Source organism: Musca autumnalis, unplaced genomic scaffold (assembly GCF_047663935.1).
Source record: "Musca autumnalis isolate F117 unplaced genomic scaffold, ASM4766393v1 scaffold_1, whole genome shotgun sequence".
Taxonomy (NCBI): Eukaryota; Metazoa; Arthropoda; class Insecta; order Diptera; family Muscidae; genus Musca; species Musca autumnalis.
The window spans coordinates 323,470,729-323,484,289 of NW_027411644.1; the positions used below are offsets into that span (position 1 = coordinate 323,470,729).

General features: G+C 36.1%; 2 protein-coding genes across 2 annotated transcripts in view; both read left to right on the plus strand.

Annotated features, from left to right (window-relative positions):
* The window catches only part of LOC141390089 (uncharacterized), a 175,209-nt gene that overhangs the window by 78,110 nt on the left and 83,538 nt on the right, over positions 1-13,561 (plus strand). The window lies entirely within an intron of this gene.
* wntD (wnt inhibitor of Dorsal) lies at positions 5,182-6,147 on the plus strand. The gene has a single exon (XM_073966906.1). It carries the CDS (start codon positions 5,182-5,184, stop codon positions 6,145-6,147), a length of 966 nt encoding a protein of 321 aa, XP_073823007.1.

A 13,561-nucleotide genomic window follows, 5' to 3' on the forward strand; every position in this document is an offset into this window, starting at 1 on the left:
GCCAAAAAGTTTTTAACGCATCGAAATAATGGTCGTAGACCCATACTTATATATACCAAAACAAGTAAAAAAGTATCAGTCGACTTTGCCGACAGAGATATACCCTCAGCCTGTGCAAATTGAAACACTTTTTTCACAAAAAACTTATGTATTTAGGGAGTTTCAAAATGTTGGTCCTATGAACCCACAAAAATGTTGATTAGGATTAAAGTTCAAAAATTTTGCGGAAAAGATACTTAAAGGAATGCACCGACATAGACAATGGGGGTGCAATAGGGGGGTTTTACACCCTTCGGGCTATTTTTTCAGGAAGTATGGACTTGCCCCTGAGAAAACGTGTACCTTCGTATAGGGGACAGTGAATACAAGATGTTAAAACAAAAGGCGATTCGAGAGCAGGTCCTAAACTGAACTTTTCCGAAATTTTGTGTGGGAGGTACTCGAAGGAGTTTACCGATTGACTCCATATTGTAACCTCATCTAAGTCTGGTAGAAATTTCATAATATGCACAGTATGGACCAAATCGGTTACTTCCTTCAAGAGTTATCGTACTCACAAATTTTCCGAACATTTTCGAACTTTTGTGGGGGAGGTACCGGAAGGAGTGGACCGATATAATCCATCTTTGAACTTGAACTAAGTTTGGGCAAAATATTACGAAAGCCAAATTTTGGACCGAATCGGCAGATCCGTTCGAGAGTTATCTTGCGCTCCAACCTCTACACACGGTATTATAGGGTTTTTTGTAACTTTCAGGCTATTTTCTCAGGAAGTATGGACTTGCCCCTAATGAAACTTACAGCGTCGTATAGAGGACAGCGAATACAACTTGCGTAAACAAAAATCAAAGCGATTCGAGACCAGGTCCTAAACTGAACTTTTCCGAAATTTTGTGTGGGAGGTACCCGAAGGAGTGAACCGATTGAGTCCATATTGGAACCTCATCTACGTTTGGTAGAAATTACACGATGTGCAAAGTATGGACCAAATCGGTTATTCCCTGCAAGAGTTATCGTGCGCACAAGTTTTGCGAAAATTTTTGAACATTTGTGGGGGAGGTACCTGAAGGAGTGGACCTATATGGCCCATCTTCAAACATAAATCGAATCTAGACAAAATATTTCGATACCCAAAATTTTAACCGAATCGATTGATCCGTTCGAGAGTTATTGTGCGCACCAGCCAGACAGACAGACGGACAGACAGACAGACGGACGGACATTGCTAGATCTACTCAAAATTGTCTGAAACGGATATCGTACAAACATACTTGGGGTCTAAAACCATTATTTCGATGAGGCACATTTTTGGTCGTATCAAAGTGTAAATACCCTCTTTAGCCTAAAGGCTGAGGGTATAATAAATGTCTCGACGAGCTGAGTCGATCTGGGTATGTGTGTCTGTCCGTCCGTCTGTCCATCTAAACCTTGTAATCACGCTACAGGTCGCAATTATGATCGGATCGTCACGAAATTTTGAATGTTGATGGGGATCTCGGAGGGGAAGAAGCCTATTGATTTTGGTGGTGATAGGATAATATTTAGGGGTCGGAAACGGTAAAAAACTTAGGTGGATAAAAAGACAACGTTTTTTTCCAAAGCCAATATCTCAGCTTCTATATGGGGTACACCAAAAGCAAAACCTGACAATAAAAGCAGAAAATATCGCCTTTCTAATGATGTAAAGTAGGTGCTCGTAGGTGATTAAACAACGAAGATATCGCAATAGTAGCAAATAAAACCCCAATTTTCATTTTTGCGATTTTAATTATATTGACAAATATCACAGCTTTGGTTGAAAACTTTCCAAAAGCAAAGCCTGACTATGAAAGTAGAAGATCCCGTCTTTACAATGATGCAAACTAGGTCGGCGTAGGTAACCAAATAACGGAGATATCGCAATAGTCGGTAATACATCCCATTTTTCTATTTTTTGGAAATCACGCTACAGATCGCAATTTTGATCGGATCGTCACGAAAATTTGAGGGTTAATGGGGGTCTCACAGATGAAGAAGCATATTGATTTTGGTGACGGTCGGATAATATTTAGGGATCGGAATGGGCAAACACTTATTTGGAGAAAAGTCAACATTTTATTTCAAAGCCAATATCTCTGTTTCTTTAAGAGGTATATCAAAAGCAAAACCTGGAAAGGAAAGTAGAAAATATCACCTTTACAACGATGTAAAGTAGGTTGTCGTAGGTGGTCAAAAAGCAATGTTATGGCAATAGTCGAGAATGCATCCAATTTTCCGATTTTTTTGTAATCACGCTACAGGTCGCAATTTTGATCGGATGGTCACGAAATTTTGGGGGTTAATGGGGGTCCCAAAAAGAAAGAAGCCTATTGATTTTGATGATGGTCGGCTAATACACAGGGGTCGGAATGGGCAAACACTTATTTCGAGAAAGGTCAACGTTTTATTTCAAAACCAATATCTCTGTTTCTTTAAGAGGTATATAAAAAGCAAAATCTGGCAAGGAAAGTAAAGAATATCACCTTTACAACGAAGTAAATTAGGTTGTCATAGGTGATCAAATAGCAGAGATATGGCAATAGTCGATAATGCATCCCATTTTCCGATTTTTTTGTAATCACGCCAGAGGTCGCAATTTGGATCGTAACGAAATTCTAGGGGTTAATGGGGGTCCCACAGAGGAAGAAGCCTACTGATTTTAATGATGGTCGGATAATATTCAGGGGTCGGAATGGGCAAAAACTTATTTGGAGAAAAGGTCTACGTTTTATTTCAAAGCCAATATCTCTGTTTCTTTAAGAGGTATGTCAAAAGCAAAACTGGGCAAGGAAAGTAGAAAATATCACCTTTACAACGATGTAAAGGAGGTTGTCGTAGCTGCTCAAACAACAGAGATATCGCAATAGTCGGTACTGCATCCCATTTCCCGATTTGTTTGTAATCACGCTACAGGTCGCAATTTTGATCGGATCGTCACGAATTTTTTGGGAGTTGATGCGGGTCCCACATATGAAGAAGCCTATCGATTTTGGTGATAGTCGGATAATATTTAGTGGTCGGAATGGGGAAAAACTCATTTGGGGACAAATTCAAAGTTTTATTCTTTGTGAATATATTGGCTTCTAGTAGGGGTATTCCAACGGCAAAGCCTGTGAATGGAAGAAGAAAATATTACCTTTACATCGGTGTAAAGCAGGTTAACGAAGGTGGTCAAACAAGGAAGATACCACAATAGTCGGTAATGCATCCAATTCTTCAATTTTTTGCAATCAAGCTACAGGTCGTAATTTTGATTGGATGGTCACGAAATTTTAGTTGTTTATGGGGGGTCCCAGAGACAAAGAGGCATATTATTTTTGGTGGTAGTCCGTTTATATTCCCTAAATGAAATGTTTACCAGTGAAAAGCTTATGCACAGGGGTAGTGGGGTATCACATGGTCGGCCCCGTCCCGACTATAGCCTTTGCTCACTTGTTGTAGTCTAAATATGTACTTTCAAAAAATGCATACTAGAAGTTGTTTGCATTTTCAGTGTTGCATAGTGTTATTTTCCAATCGATGAAAAAATTTCCTTTTTGTATTTACCCTGTTTTTGTTTCGAAAAAATTATGTTTTGTGTTTTTGTATATTCCAACAACCAACAAAAAAGAACATACAGAAAAACAAAATATAGTTTTTTTTCTGAACAAAAACTGGGTAAATGCAAAAAGGACCATGAAAACGCGATAATATCGATTAGTTGTCAATGAGAGCCGTACCTAAAATTTTCTAAGCAACATTTTTGCAGAACATTTCGAAGCTAAAAAACGTTATCTTGTGGTACTTTTATATCGGTTCTTGAAATAAAGGACGAAAAGGACATGGAAGGAAGCGAGTTAGAAGGTCGAAATGTTCTACAAAAAAGATCCTCATAAGATTTGACTGCAGACATGTCATATCAAAAATAAGCCAAATCAACAGCGAACAAAGATATAACGCTAATTTCTGATGGCTTATAGGGTCTCCAGTGAAAAATTCATAACTCAAAGTTTCATAACTCAAAAGTTCGACTCACGGCGGATCTACCCTTTGGGGTTCTGTATGTACTCATCAAGGGCTTCCATACCAAAAAGGAATTTTGCACCCCCCAAAATTTCGGTTCACAGTGTAATCGATTAAACTTTTCAAAACAATATTTCGGATTATATGTCTATCAAAATTATTACTATTGGATTAGAATTGTTACCATTGAAAATGTATTTCCCAAAAAAAGTATTTTCCGCACACTGGGAAACTTGATATAAAAACCAACATTGGCGTTTTGCGAAAATACAACAAAGCCAAATAGGTAGCAATCAAATCTCTTGGTCGTGATGTTAAAAACCAGAAAAAAGAATAATATTCCAAAATAATACGAAAATCCTTCACGGTAAAACTGTGCATTGTTTGAGAATTACCCTTAAGGATTTCTGTATTATGTTTGGAATATTAACCGGAAAATAATAAATAATCCACAACTCAATTATAAATTACCTGGCTTACACATATCCAAAATAAGTAATTGCAGTGGGAACTTACAATTCCCAAAGTGTAAAATGTAATTCTGATTTGGGAAAACAAAAGTACAAAATAACTTACTAAGTGAAAAAAACCTTAAATTCAATTTATATGCACATTCAAGACAAAAAACATTCAAAGTCGATTGATATGTTCGGGTTGTAATTCCTTTCTTAGCCATGTAAATATTATTACAAATATTAATTGTGAAAATTGAAAAAATACCGATTTTACTCGGTTTTTATAACTCAATTTTAAACTCAAAATCAAAACATTCTATGCATTTCATTTTCCCTATTACATCAAGTATTTTGTCAGAAAATCCGTAAACAAAACAAGGATTATCCCCACATTTTACTTAACCACAACGGAAACGTCATGACTTAACGCTATGGAAAAATCTGTAACACTATGTACCTGGATTTATGTTGTTCTTTTATCACTTCCCTTAACCCACAAATTGTGGTCAAAATTTCCGGTTACTTTCCGTGGTCTTATTGGAAATGATAAACAGATTTTTTTCTACCTGTTTACTATAAATACTATGACATTTTAAGAAGTGACCATCATTCAACAGACTCACCTCAAATAACTAACAACAAACATTAACAACATTTTGTGACAATGTTGAACATAAATAATTTACTGGTGAAAATGTTTATAGTGATGATTGTTATAGAGATATGTCACGCATCACTGTTACATAAAATAAATTTCCTAGCCGCTCAAAGGATCTACGCCAATAAAATTTACGCTCAACAGCAAGCTGCCTTTTCTCTGGACAACATCATGAGTTCAAGCATGGACATGGCTATGGAGAATTGTCAGCGATCATTTAAATGGGAACGTTGGAATTGTCCCACATCAGATTTTATACTAAGACGTGCATCTAAACCAGAGGAGTTGGATCGTGAAAGTGCCTATGTTGAAGCTATTTCAACTGCCGCTCTTATTTATACCATCAGCAAGAACTGCTCCAATGGCGTAACAGCAGATTGCGGCTCCTGCTCTAATAATCCCTACACATCTCAGTGTTCTGATAATCCCCAAGCAGCCGAGAAGCTATTGAGACGACACATTGACACTAATTTCCCCAGTGATTTCTATGGCAAGATTTTTACTCACAACTACAAAGCCATCGCAAATCTAATGAAGAAGTCTCTTGCCAAGCAATGCGTCTGCGCTGTAACGGCTCCAGGTGGTGGTGGTAAATGCGTGAAAGAAATTTGCCGTCATGTTTTAAAACCATTTGAAGAGATTGCCGATGACATTCGCCAGATGTATGATGAGGGTATACTATTGGAAAACACGATTATCAATTCTCGCATCTTGTGGAACAATATTCCCCTGGATGCATTGGTATTTATGAGAGATTCACCCAACTATTGTGAATTGGAAGCTGTGCCGAATTGGGATGGTATGGTTGGACGTCTTTGCGCAACTGTGTCCAAAGATGGAGATCTCTTGGAGGAGGATCAAGGGCGGTGTCGTCATCTTTGTGGCGAATGTGGTTATACCGTTGAAGAGAGGAATGTCTTGACCGAATCCCGCTGCAATTGCAAACTGACATGGAACTTTCAACTCCAATGTGATTTGTGTGTGATTGCAGAAAAACATTACTATTGCTACTGAGTAGAAAATGGAGTATTCAATATTGGGCTAGCACTCGCCGGTCGAGAGAGACATTCTGAAATAAAAAACTACGATTTAAACATATTTTGTTTTTGTTAATGAATAAAATAAAATTAATTATTAATATAATTGGTGTTCTAAATTTTCATGCCAAGAATAACAGATAATGAAAAAGACAAAGTTTTATCGACAGTTTTTTTTGGTTGAATTATTGTTGACCTTTGGACTTTATTAACTTTTGATTTTGTTTGGCTTTAGGTCAGAAAGAAAAACAATAAGATTTTGGTTTTATTATTCCAATATTTCGACCCTCTCCGAAGGTCATCATCAGGGAAATTGACTTTAAAAGAAACAATTAACAATTATTTTATAAATATTAAACAAAAATATTTTTAACAATAATTACATTTTGTTTTCTTAGTGACTGTCAAATATGCACATCTTGTATTATGCACGAGTATTTTACAACTAAACTAAAGCTTTTTTATGTTTCTCTATTGCATTCCTATAAATTTGTGCACAGTGTTCCGTATCCATTTTGTAGTTTATACGATTTTCCACTGGCACATTTATGATGTGAAGCATCTCTAGCATATATCGTCGTTTATAGTTTCTTTCCTGTGCTAATATTTCAACGTCTTTAAAATTAGGCGTGTGTCCTGTGGTTGCACAGTGTGCTGCAAGGGCAGTTTTTGTTCTGGTGGTTTGCCTTTATTCTTCTGGTCCGACTTGTGACCACTTATTCTAGTCTTCAGCTTATTTTTTGTTGTGCCAACATATACCTGAGGGCATATGTTGGACGAGTCCCCGTTGCATTTTATTTTATATACCACGTTTGATTTTTCGTCCTTTGGAACCTTCGTTTTGGTCCGGCTAAAGAAATTATTGTTTGTGTTGTGGCTTTTTAAGGCTAATTGGTATTGTTTGTTGTTGTATAGGTTTGAGTGAGAAAATCTCTCTGAAAAACCAGGCACATAAGTGATTCTCTTATATATTTTGGCTTCTTTTTGGTCTTTGCTCTCATTTCTTGTGTTTGTTACATGTTTGATTAGTTCGTGGATCGTGTTGGGAGGGAAATCATTCATTTTTAAGATGTTTTTAATCTTGGTTTGTCATTTGTTAACCGATTTAAACAAATAATAACTTGTTCTAAAGATATTATTCACCCCTTTAAAAGGAGGAAGGATCACTAGAAATCCGTTGTGAAAAAAGAAGATATGTCCGTTTAAATTTGAAAATGTAAGAAACCCAGATTTTCACTACTTTTAGTGTTATAAAAAAATAAAACGGAGTTACCCAATCGAAATAAAGGCATTTTGTCCATGGATCCCTACACGATAGAATTTTGCATCAGAACGCTTGAATAATTTTCTGGTCAAATTTTGTAGCACAATGTCATTTACCGACATTTTTCGAAAAGTTTGCACATTCTTAAGGCCAAAACTGCCTGAAAAAGCGTTCCAATACTTTTGCGATGTATTAGATAGTTTTCAATTACTGTCTTGGCTACAATTTTTGTCTTTGTGTTGAATCGAAAATCTCAATGGTTTGGCTGTTATATGCCAAAATTTCCAAAAAACGTCAATAAAAAACTTAAAGTCAAAATCGGGAGGCTCGATTTTCACGTTAGATATATGTTCCAGTGGACTTTTTTGCTCAGTTCAATCCCAGGAATCAGAAACGAGAAGGGCTCATTAAGGTTTTTTTCCTTCCACACAAATCGCCCCACCCTAACCGATATGCATTCTCCACAAGAATTTTGTATTTGAAAGAATTATCCGAATGATGTGGCTTTGTTGACGTATGAACACGTCGATAAAAATATCGAGACTTTTTATACCCTCAACCCTTAGGCTAACGAGGGTATATACACTTTGATATGACCAATAGTGTGCCTCGTCGTAATAATGGGTTTAGACCCCAATTATGTGTGTATGAAATTCGTTTCAGACAATTTGAAGTCGATTAAGCCCTGTCCGCCCGTCAATCTGTCTGGCTGGTTGGTGCTCACGATAACTCTCGAACGATTCAACCGTTTCGAACCAAATTTTGCACTTTGGAATATTTTACCCAAACTTAGTTTAAGTTCGAAGATGGGCCATGCCTGCCCACTTCTTCGGATAACACCCCTACAAAAGTTCAAAATTGGTCCAAACTTTGCACATTGTATTATTCCTTCAAGATATTGACCGGGTTCGAATATGGTATCGGTCTACTCCTTCGAGTACGTCCCACCCAAATTTCGGGAAAAATGAAGTGAACTCCTCTCGGATCATTTTGAATTCTTTTGCAGAAGGTTGTTCTTGCAGCCTCCTTTACTACCTTTTAGATCGCGTTCGAATATGGTGTATATCGGTCCACTCCTTCGGGTACCTCCCACACAAAATTCGGTAAATGTTAAGTTTAAAAGCTCCTCTCGGATCACTTTGAATTTTTTATACCCTCAGCATTTATGCTAACGAGGGTATATATATACACGGGCAAAATACGGGCAAAATGTGTCTCGTCGAAATAATGGGGTCTAACCCCAATTAAGTTTGTACGAAATCTGTTTCAGATAAGTTTAAGTCGATTTAGCAATGCCCGTCCGTCTGTCTGACTGGCTGGTGCGCACGGTATCTCTCGCACGGATGAACCGATTTGATCCAAATTTTAGCCTTCGTAATATTTTGTCCAAACCTAGTTTAAGTTCGAAGCTGGATGATATCGGCCCACTCCTTCAGGTACCTCCCCCACAGAAGTTCAAAAATGTTCGGAAACATTGTGAGAACGATAAATCTTAAATGTAGTAACCGACTTAGAATCTGTTGTAAAAAACTTGAAACGGCAGTACAAGTTTTATCAGGGGCAAGACCATACTTCTTCAGAAAATAGCACCTATGGCATCAAGTGTAGTGCTTATCAGGGACGTACGCAGGGGGGGGCACGGGGGGCCCGGGCCCCCCCCGAAATGGTTTGGTCGAACAAAATTTTTTAAGCTACTGTAACTAGTTATTGTATTTTTTCTCATAAAAATGTTTGTATATTTGAAGATTTCGAATTAAAACTTATATTTTCTTAAGTTTCTGAACAGAAAATGTACATCAATAAAAAGTTTTGTAAGAAAATATTTTAAAAATTTTTGTTTGTAAGCTGTTTTTGAGAGAAACTTCCAATAAAATCGGAATTACTTCTTCATGTCATATCATACCACTATAGCTAATTCCTTAATGAATATACCCCATGTCTATTATTTATTCGAACTGTATAGAGCTCTCGAGGCTTAAAACTCATCCGGTTATAACAAAAATGACGAGTTCAGTATTATGGGAATGGAAATATGTATATAAAAAATCTATTGAATAAAATGTATGAAGGGTCGGTCCTTCGTGGACTACATATTGAAAGCCAATTAGAAATTTGTTTTACTATCATCGCCAAAATTTTGTTATTCTGTTTTAGACAAATTTGCTGCTAAACAGTATGATAAAATAATGAAGACAAATGAATTTTTGTGCGTCACTTGATTTTTACTTATCATTACCGAAGTATAATTGTAACCTCAGACTTTAGATTACGAGATTATATACACTAGGATTGTATAGATTTCATCAAAATAATGATTTAAGACTTCACATATGTTTGGACGATATTCGTTTCAGCAAAGATGGAAGTACTTACCACCGTCCGTCCGTCTGTATCTCTGTTTGTCTGGCAGGTTGGAACTCATGATAACTCTCGGTCCAAGTTATGGATCTCGTAATGTTTTGTCCAAATTAAATTCAAGTCATATCGGTACCTCCGCCATAAATGTTCAAAACTGTTCACTAAAATGGTCGAAGGGACTAACCGATTCGGTCTAAAATCCAACCTAATATGGTTCGCAAGATTACTTCCAAAAGTACATCAAGGTTCAAGAGAATATATTTGGACAACAACATTTTGTAGTCTTGTTTACAGCGATATCCTACTTTTCGTGGACAAGTTTATGCTTCCTAACAAAGCTCTAAACACTACGGTGGCCAACTAAAAACTTATTGGCGCCGTAACTATCGAGAGGAGTGTCTCTCAATTAATTATTAGTGAATAATTATGTGGGGTTCAATAAGGATCGATTGTTATTTGTCAAAACTATATAGAACTAAGTCCATCAAAGTGTTTGTCATCGAGTCCAAAAACTTCTAACCGTACAATTAAGAAACCAAATTATAACGCTTCTTTTGTAACATAATATTAAAAGTAAAAATAATCCTGGTATCAGAATCTATCTCTTTCGGTAAATAACACTGTGCAACATTTTTAAGGTAATCTTGTGCAATTAATTTGAAGTGAGGATTTTTTGAAAGTACAGACCCAAAGTACAAAAGCCCTAGTTCCGTATTGTTGAGTCAGATACAGCTTGGCTTATGGCCCCATTTAAACATTATTAAATATCGACTTTTTAAACAACTCGGGGCTATATCTCTGAAACCAATGCAAATCTTCTTCTGACCTTTGCAGCAAATTTGTAGATAAGGGCCAAAATAAAATATTTGGAGAAATAAAAAAAATTAATTTTATAATATATCTAAAAATTCCATAATTTGTATACATTTCGCACCGTATCTCCAAAACTGTTAAATTTTTCTTAATGTTTTCATTTGGAAACATATCAACGACAACGACAGCCGATATTCTTAAAAATTAGGCTAAGATCATCGGCAATTCTTTGTTGTTGTAAAATTCTGCGATAAACCATAACGTGGACCTGTATTATTAAAAACTTCAATATACTTCAATAAATTTTACATGGCGACATTACCGAACGTGGCCCGATATTGTCTATTTTCAATTCTAAATATCCTACTCTGTAAATATTTAAAATTGTATCCTTAGTCCCAATTTACATTAAACGATTTTTCTTGCGGCAATTTTTCTCGTTCTCTTTTAAACTTGCCTCTTGCGTTTATACAGGCAATTCTGTTTCTGCAAGTTTTGTTTTCAAAACAATGAAAATAATGTCAAAAACGAAAAATATAGAAGGAATTGCCGGTACGAGCATTTTTTTCCACTTCCATACCCCTTACGTGTCTCTCCTACAAACTGAGACTTGCCGCAAGTAAACTCGCCTAATGTAAATTAGGACTAAATATCATGAATTCTTTCTATTGAATTTATATACTTTGTACCATTATTTCATATAAAATATAGAATAGTATATGTGCCCAATTTTCCAGTCCAACGGACAAAAATCGATCCATTCCTTTTAATATCTCCTCCGCAAAACTTTTGATCTTTAATCCTAATCAACATTTTTGTCTGTTTAAACAACATTTTTAAAACCCCCTAAATACATACGTATTTTGGAAAAAAAATTGTTTCAATATACACAGGCTGAGGGTATATCTCTGTCGGCAAAGCCGACTGATACTTTTTTACTTGTTCAAACTACAGTGGGTACCGCAAACTGCTTTAGTAAAAACAGTGCTTTTAAGCGGGCATTTGAATGTAAGACATTTCAAAAACAAAAAAAATAGAAGGTAATTTTTATAAAAAATGCACAAAAATGGCTTTTCTCATGCTTAAAAGTGGCCATAACCCCTTAAAATAGCTTTACGTAACGCTACACAACATTTGAACTTTTCATGATTTTTGGTCAAGTTGGGCCCCCCCCGAAATGAAATCCTGCGTACGTCCCTGGTGCTTATCACTAAAACGCTGCACACAATAACTCTCGAAGGTAGTGACCGATTTGGCTCATACTTTGCACATCGTTATATTTCTACGAAACATAAATCAGGTTCGGAAATCGGCTATATATGTCAACTCCTTCGTGTACCTCTCACACGAATCTCTCGAATCACGTTGATGTTTGTTGCATCAACTTTTATACGCTGCTATTACGACGGTGCAAGTTTTGTCAGGGGCAAGTCCATACGTCCTGAGAAAATAGGTGTAAAAATGCGAAAATATCATTTTGACAACGATGTAAAGTAGGTTGGTGTATGGCGTCAAACAACGGAGATATATGTAGCTGCAGTCGCTAATCCAACCCAATTTTCAATTTCTGAGATTTTAATTTTAATAACGAATATCCCAGCTGACATTCTGACATTCTGAGGTTTAAATTGATCCCAAATTGTGTTACCAAAGTGATCAAATACTTGAGATATATACCAATACGCTGAAATATCCTATTTTCTAATTTGTGTAATTGTATTTCCAATGCCGATATCTGTGTTGGCATTGATGGTAAATTATCAGTGCTATTGCAAAATGCACTAAGCTATCCACGGTGCTCTTGAATCAAATTTAAATGGAAGGTGCTTACACCTGGGACATTTTTGCGAATTCTGAAACTACAATGTTCATAGATGAGAAAAATCAAAAAACAAAAAAATCGCCGGAGCGCTTTTTAAATAAATCGCGATAGTTATTACAATTTAAAATTCCACAGTGGAATTGTCAAAATTTAGAACCGGAAATATTCGCATCTTTGTAAAATCCAGGTAAATTCTTATTGGTTTGTCCTTCACTTATTGTTTTTGCGGTTGTTTGTAACACCCCGCCCTAATTAGTGACGCGGAATTTCTTTGATGAGTTTCCAACATAGGATATCGGATTTTAACATGGTAAATCACAAACAGAAGCGGATTATCCGAAAATGTATAAGATGTCCGAAAATGTATAAGTAATGTTCTAATTATCCAATGTTAAACTTCATTGGATAGCCCAACAGAATTTTTGCTATTCCTTACTTGTATTTCCTAATAGAAACATTTTCCCCACATGGGGGAACTTTATAACGACTTTGTCATTGGTCAAGAAACACCTTAATGCAACAAAGGAGTTTTCGGAAGATTAGGTAGTAATAAATGCTATGATGTAATGGGTTATAAAAAAACCTAAACAGGAAAAGAAATACTCACACAGAAACTCATATTTTCATTGATAGAACGGAGTTTCCAATTTGATAAAAGTAACGCAGCCTAGCGATTTTTGTAAAGCAGGCTTAGTTTGTAGATTACCATTAAAGATATTATTTCCTCGTTTTGGTTTTTAATATCAATAGGAAGTCCCTGCCACAAATTTACGCATCTTAACCAAAACCGGAAAATGCTATATAGCCAGCAATTCAAACACAAATTACCTGTATCAATATCATTGAGCTAATATGAATATGAGAGAAGTCTTCCTTGTCCCGTCTGGGACAATTATATATGTATCTAAGACTATCGGCTAGTCGGATTTATTATTATAGGTTTATTAGTTTCGAAATATAACATATTTAAAAGTTGGCCGTGGTCGGGATCCAAATAAGAACATTTTATTGGGTGTGCAATCACCGTTACCTTGCAAATTACTTTGCATACCGATGCGTTCATAAGTTTTACAATAGTAGGGATTTTAAATCATTTTGGAAGTATAATGTATTTAAAACAATGGGCGTGATCAT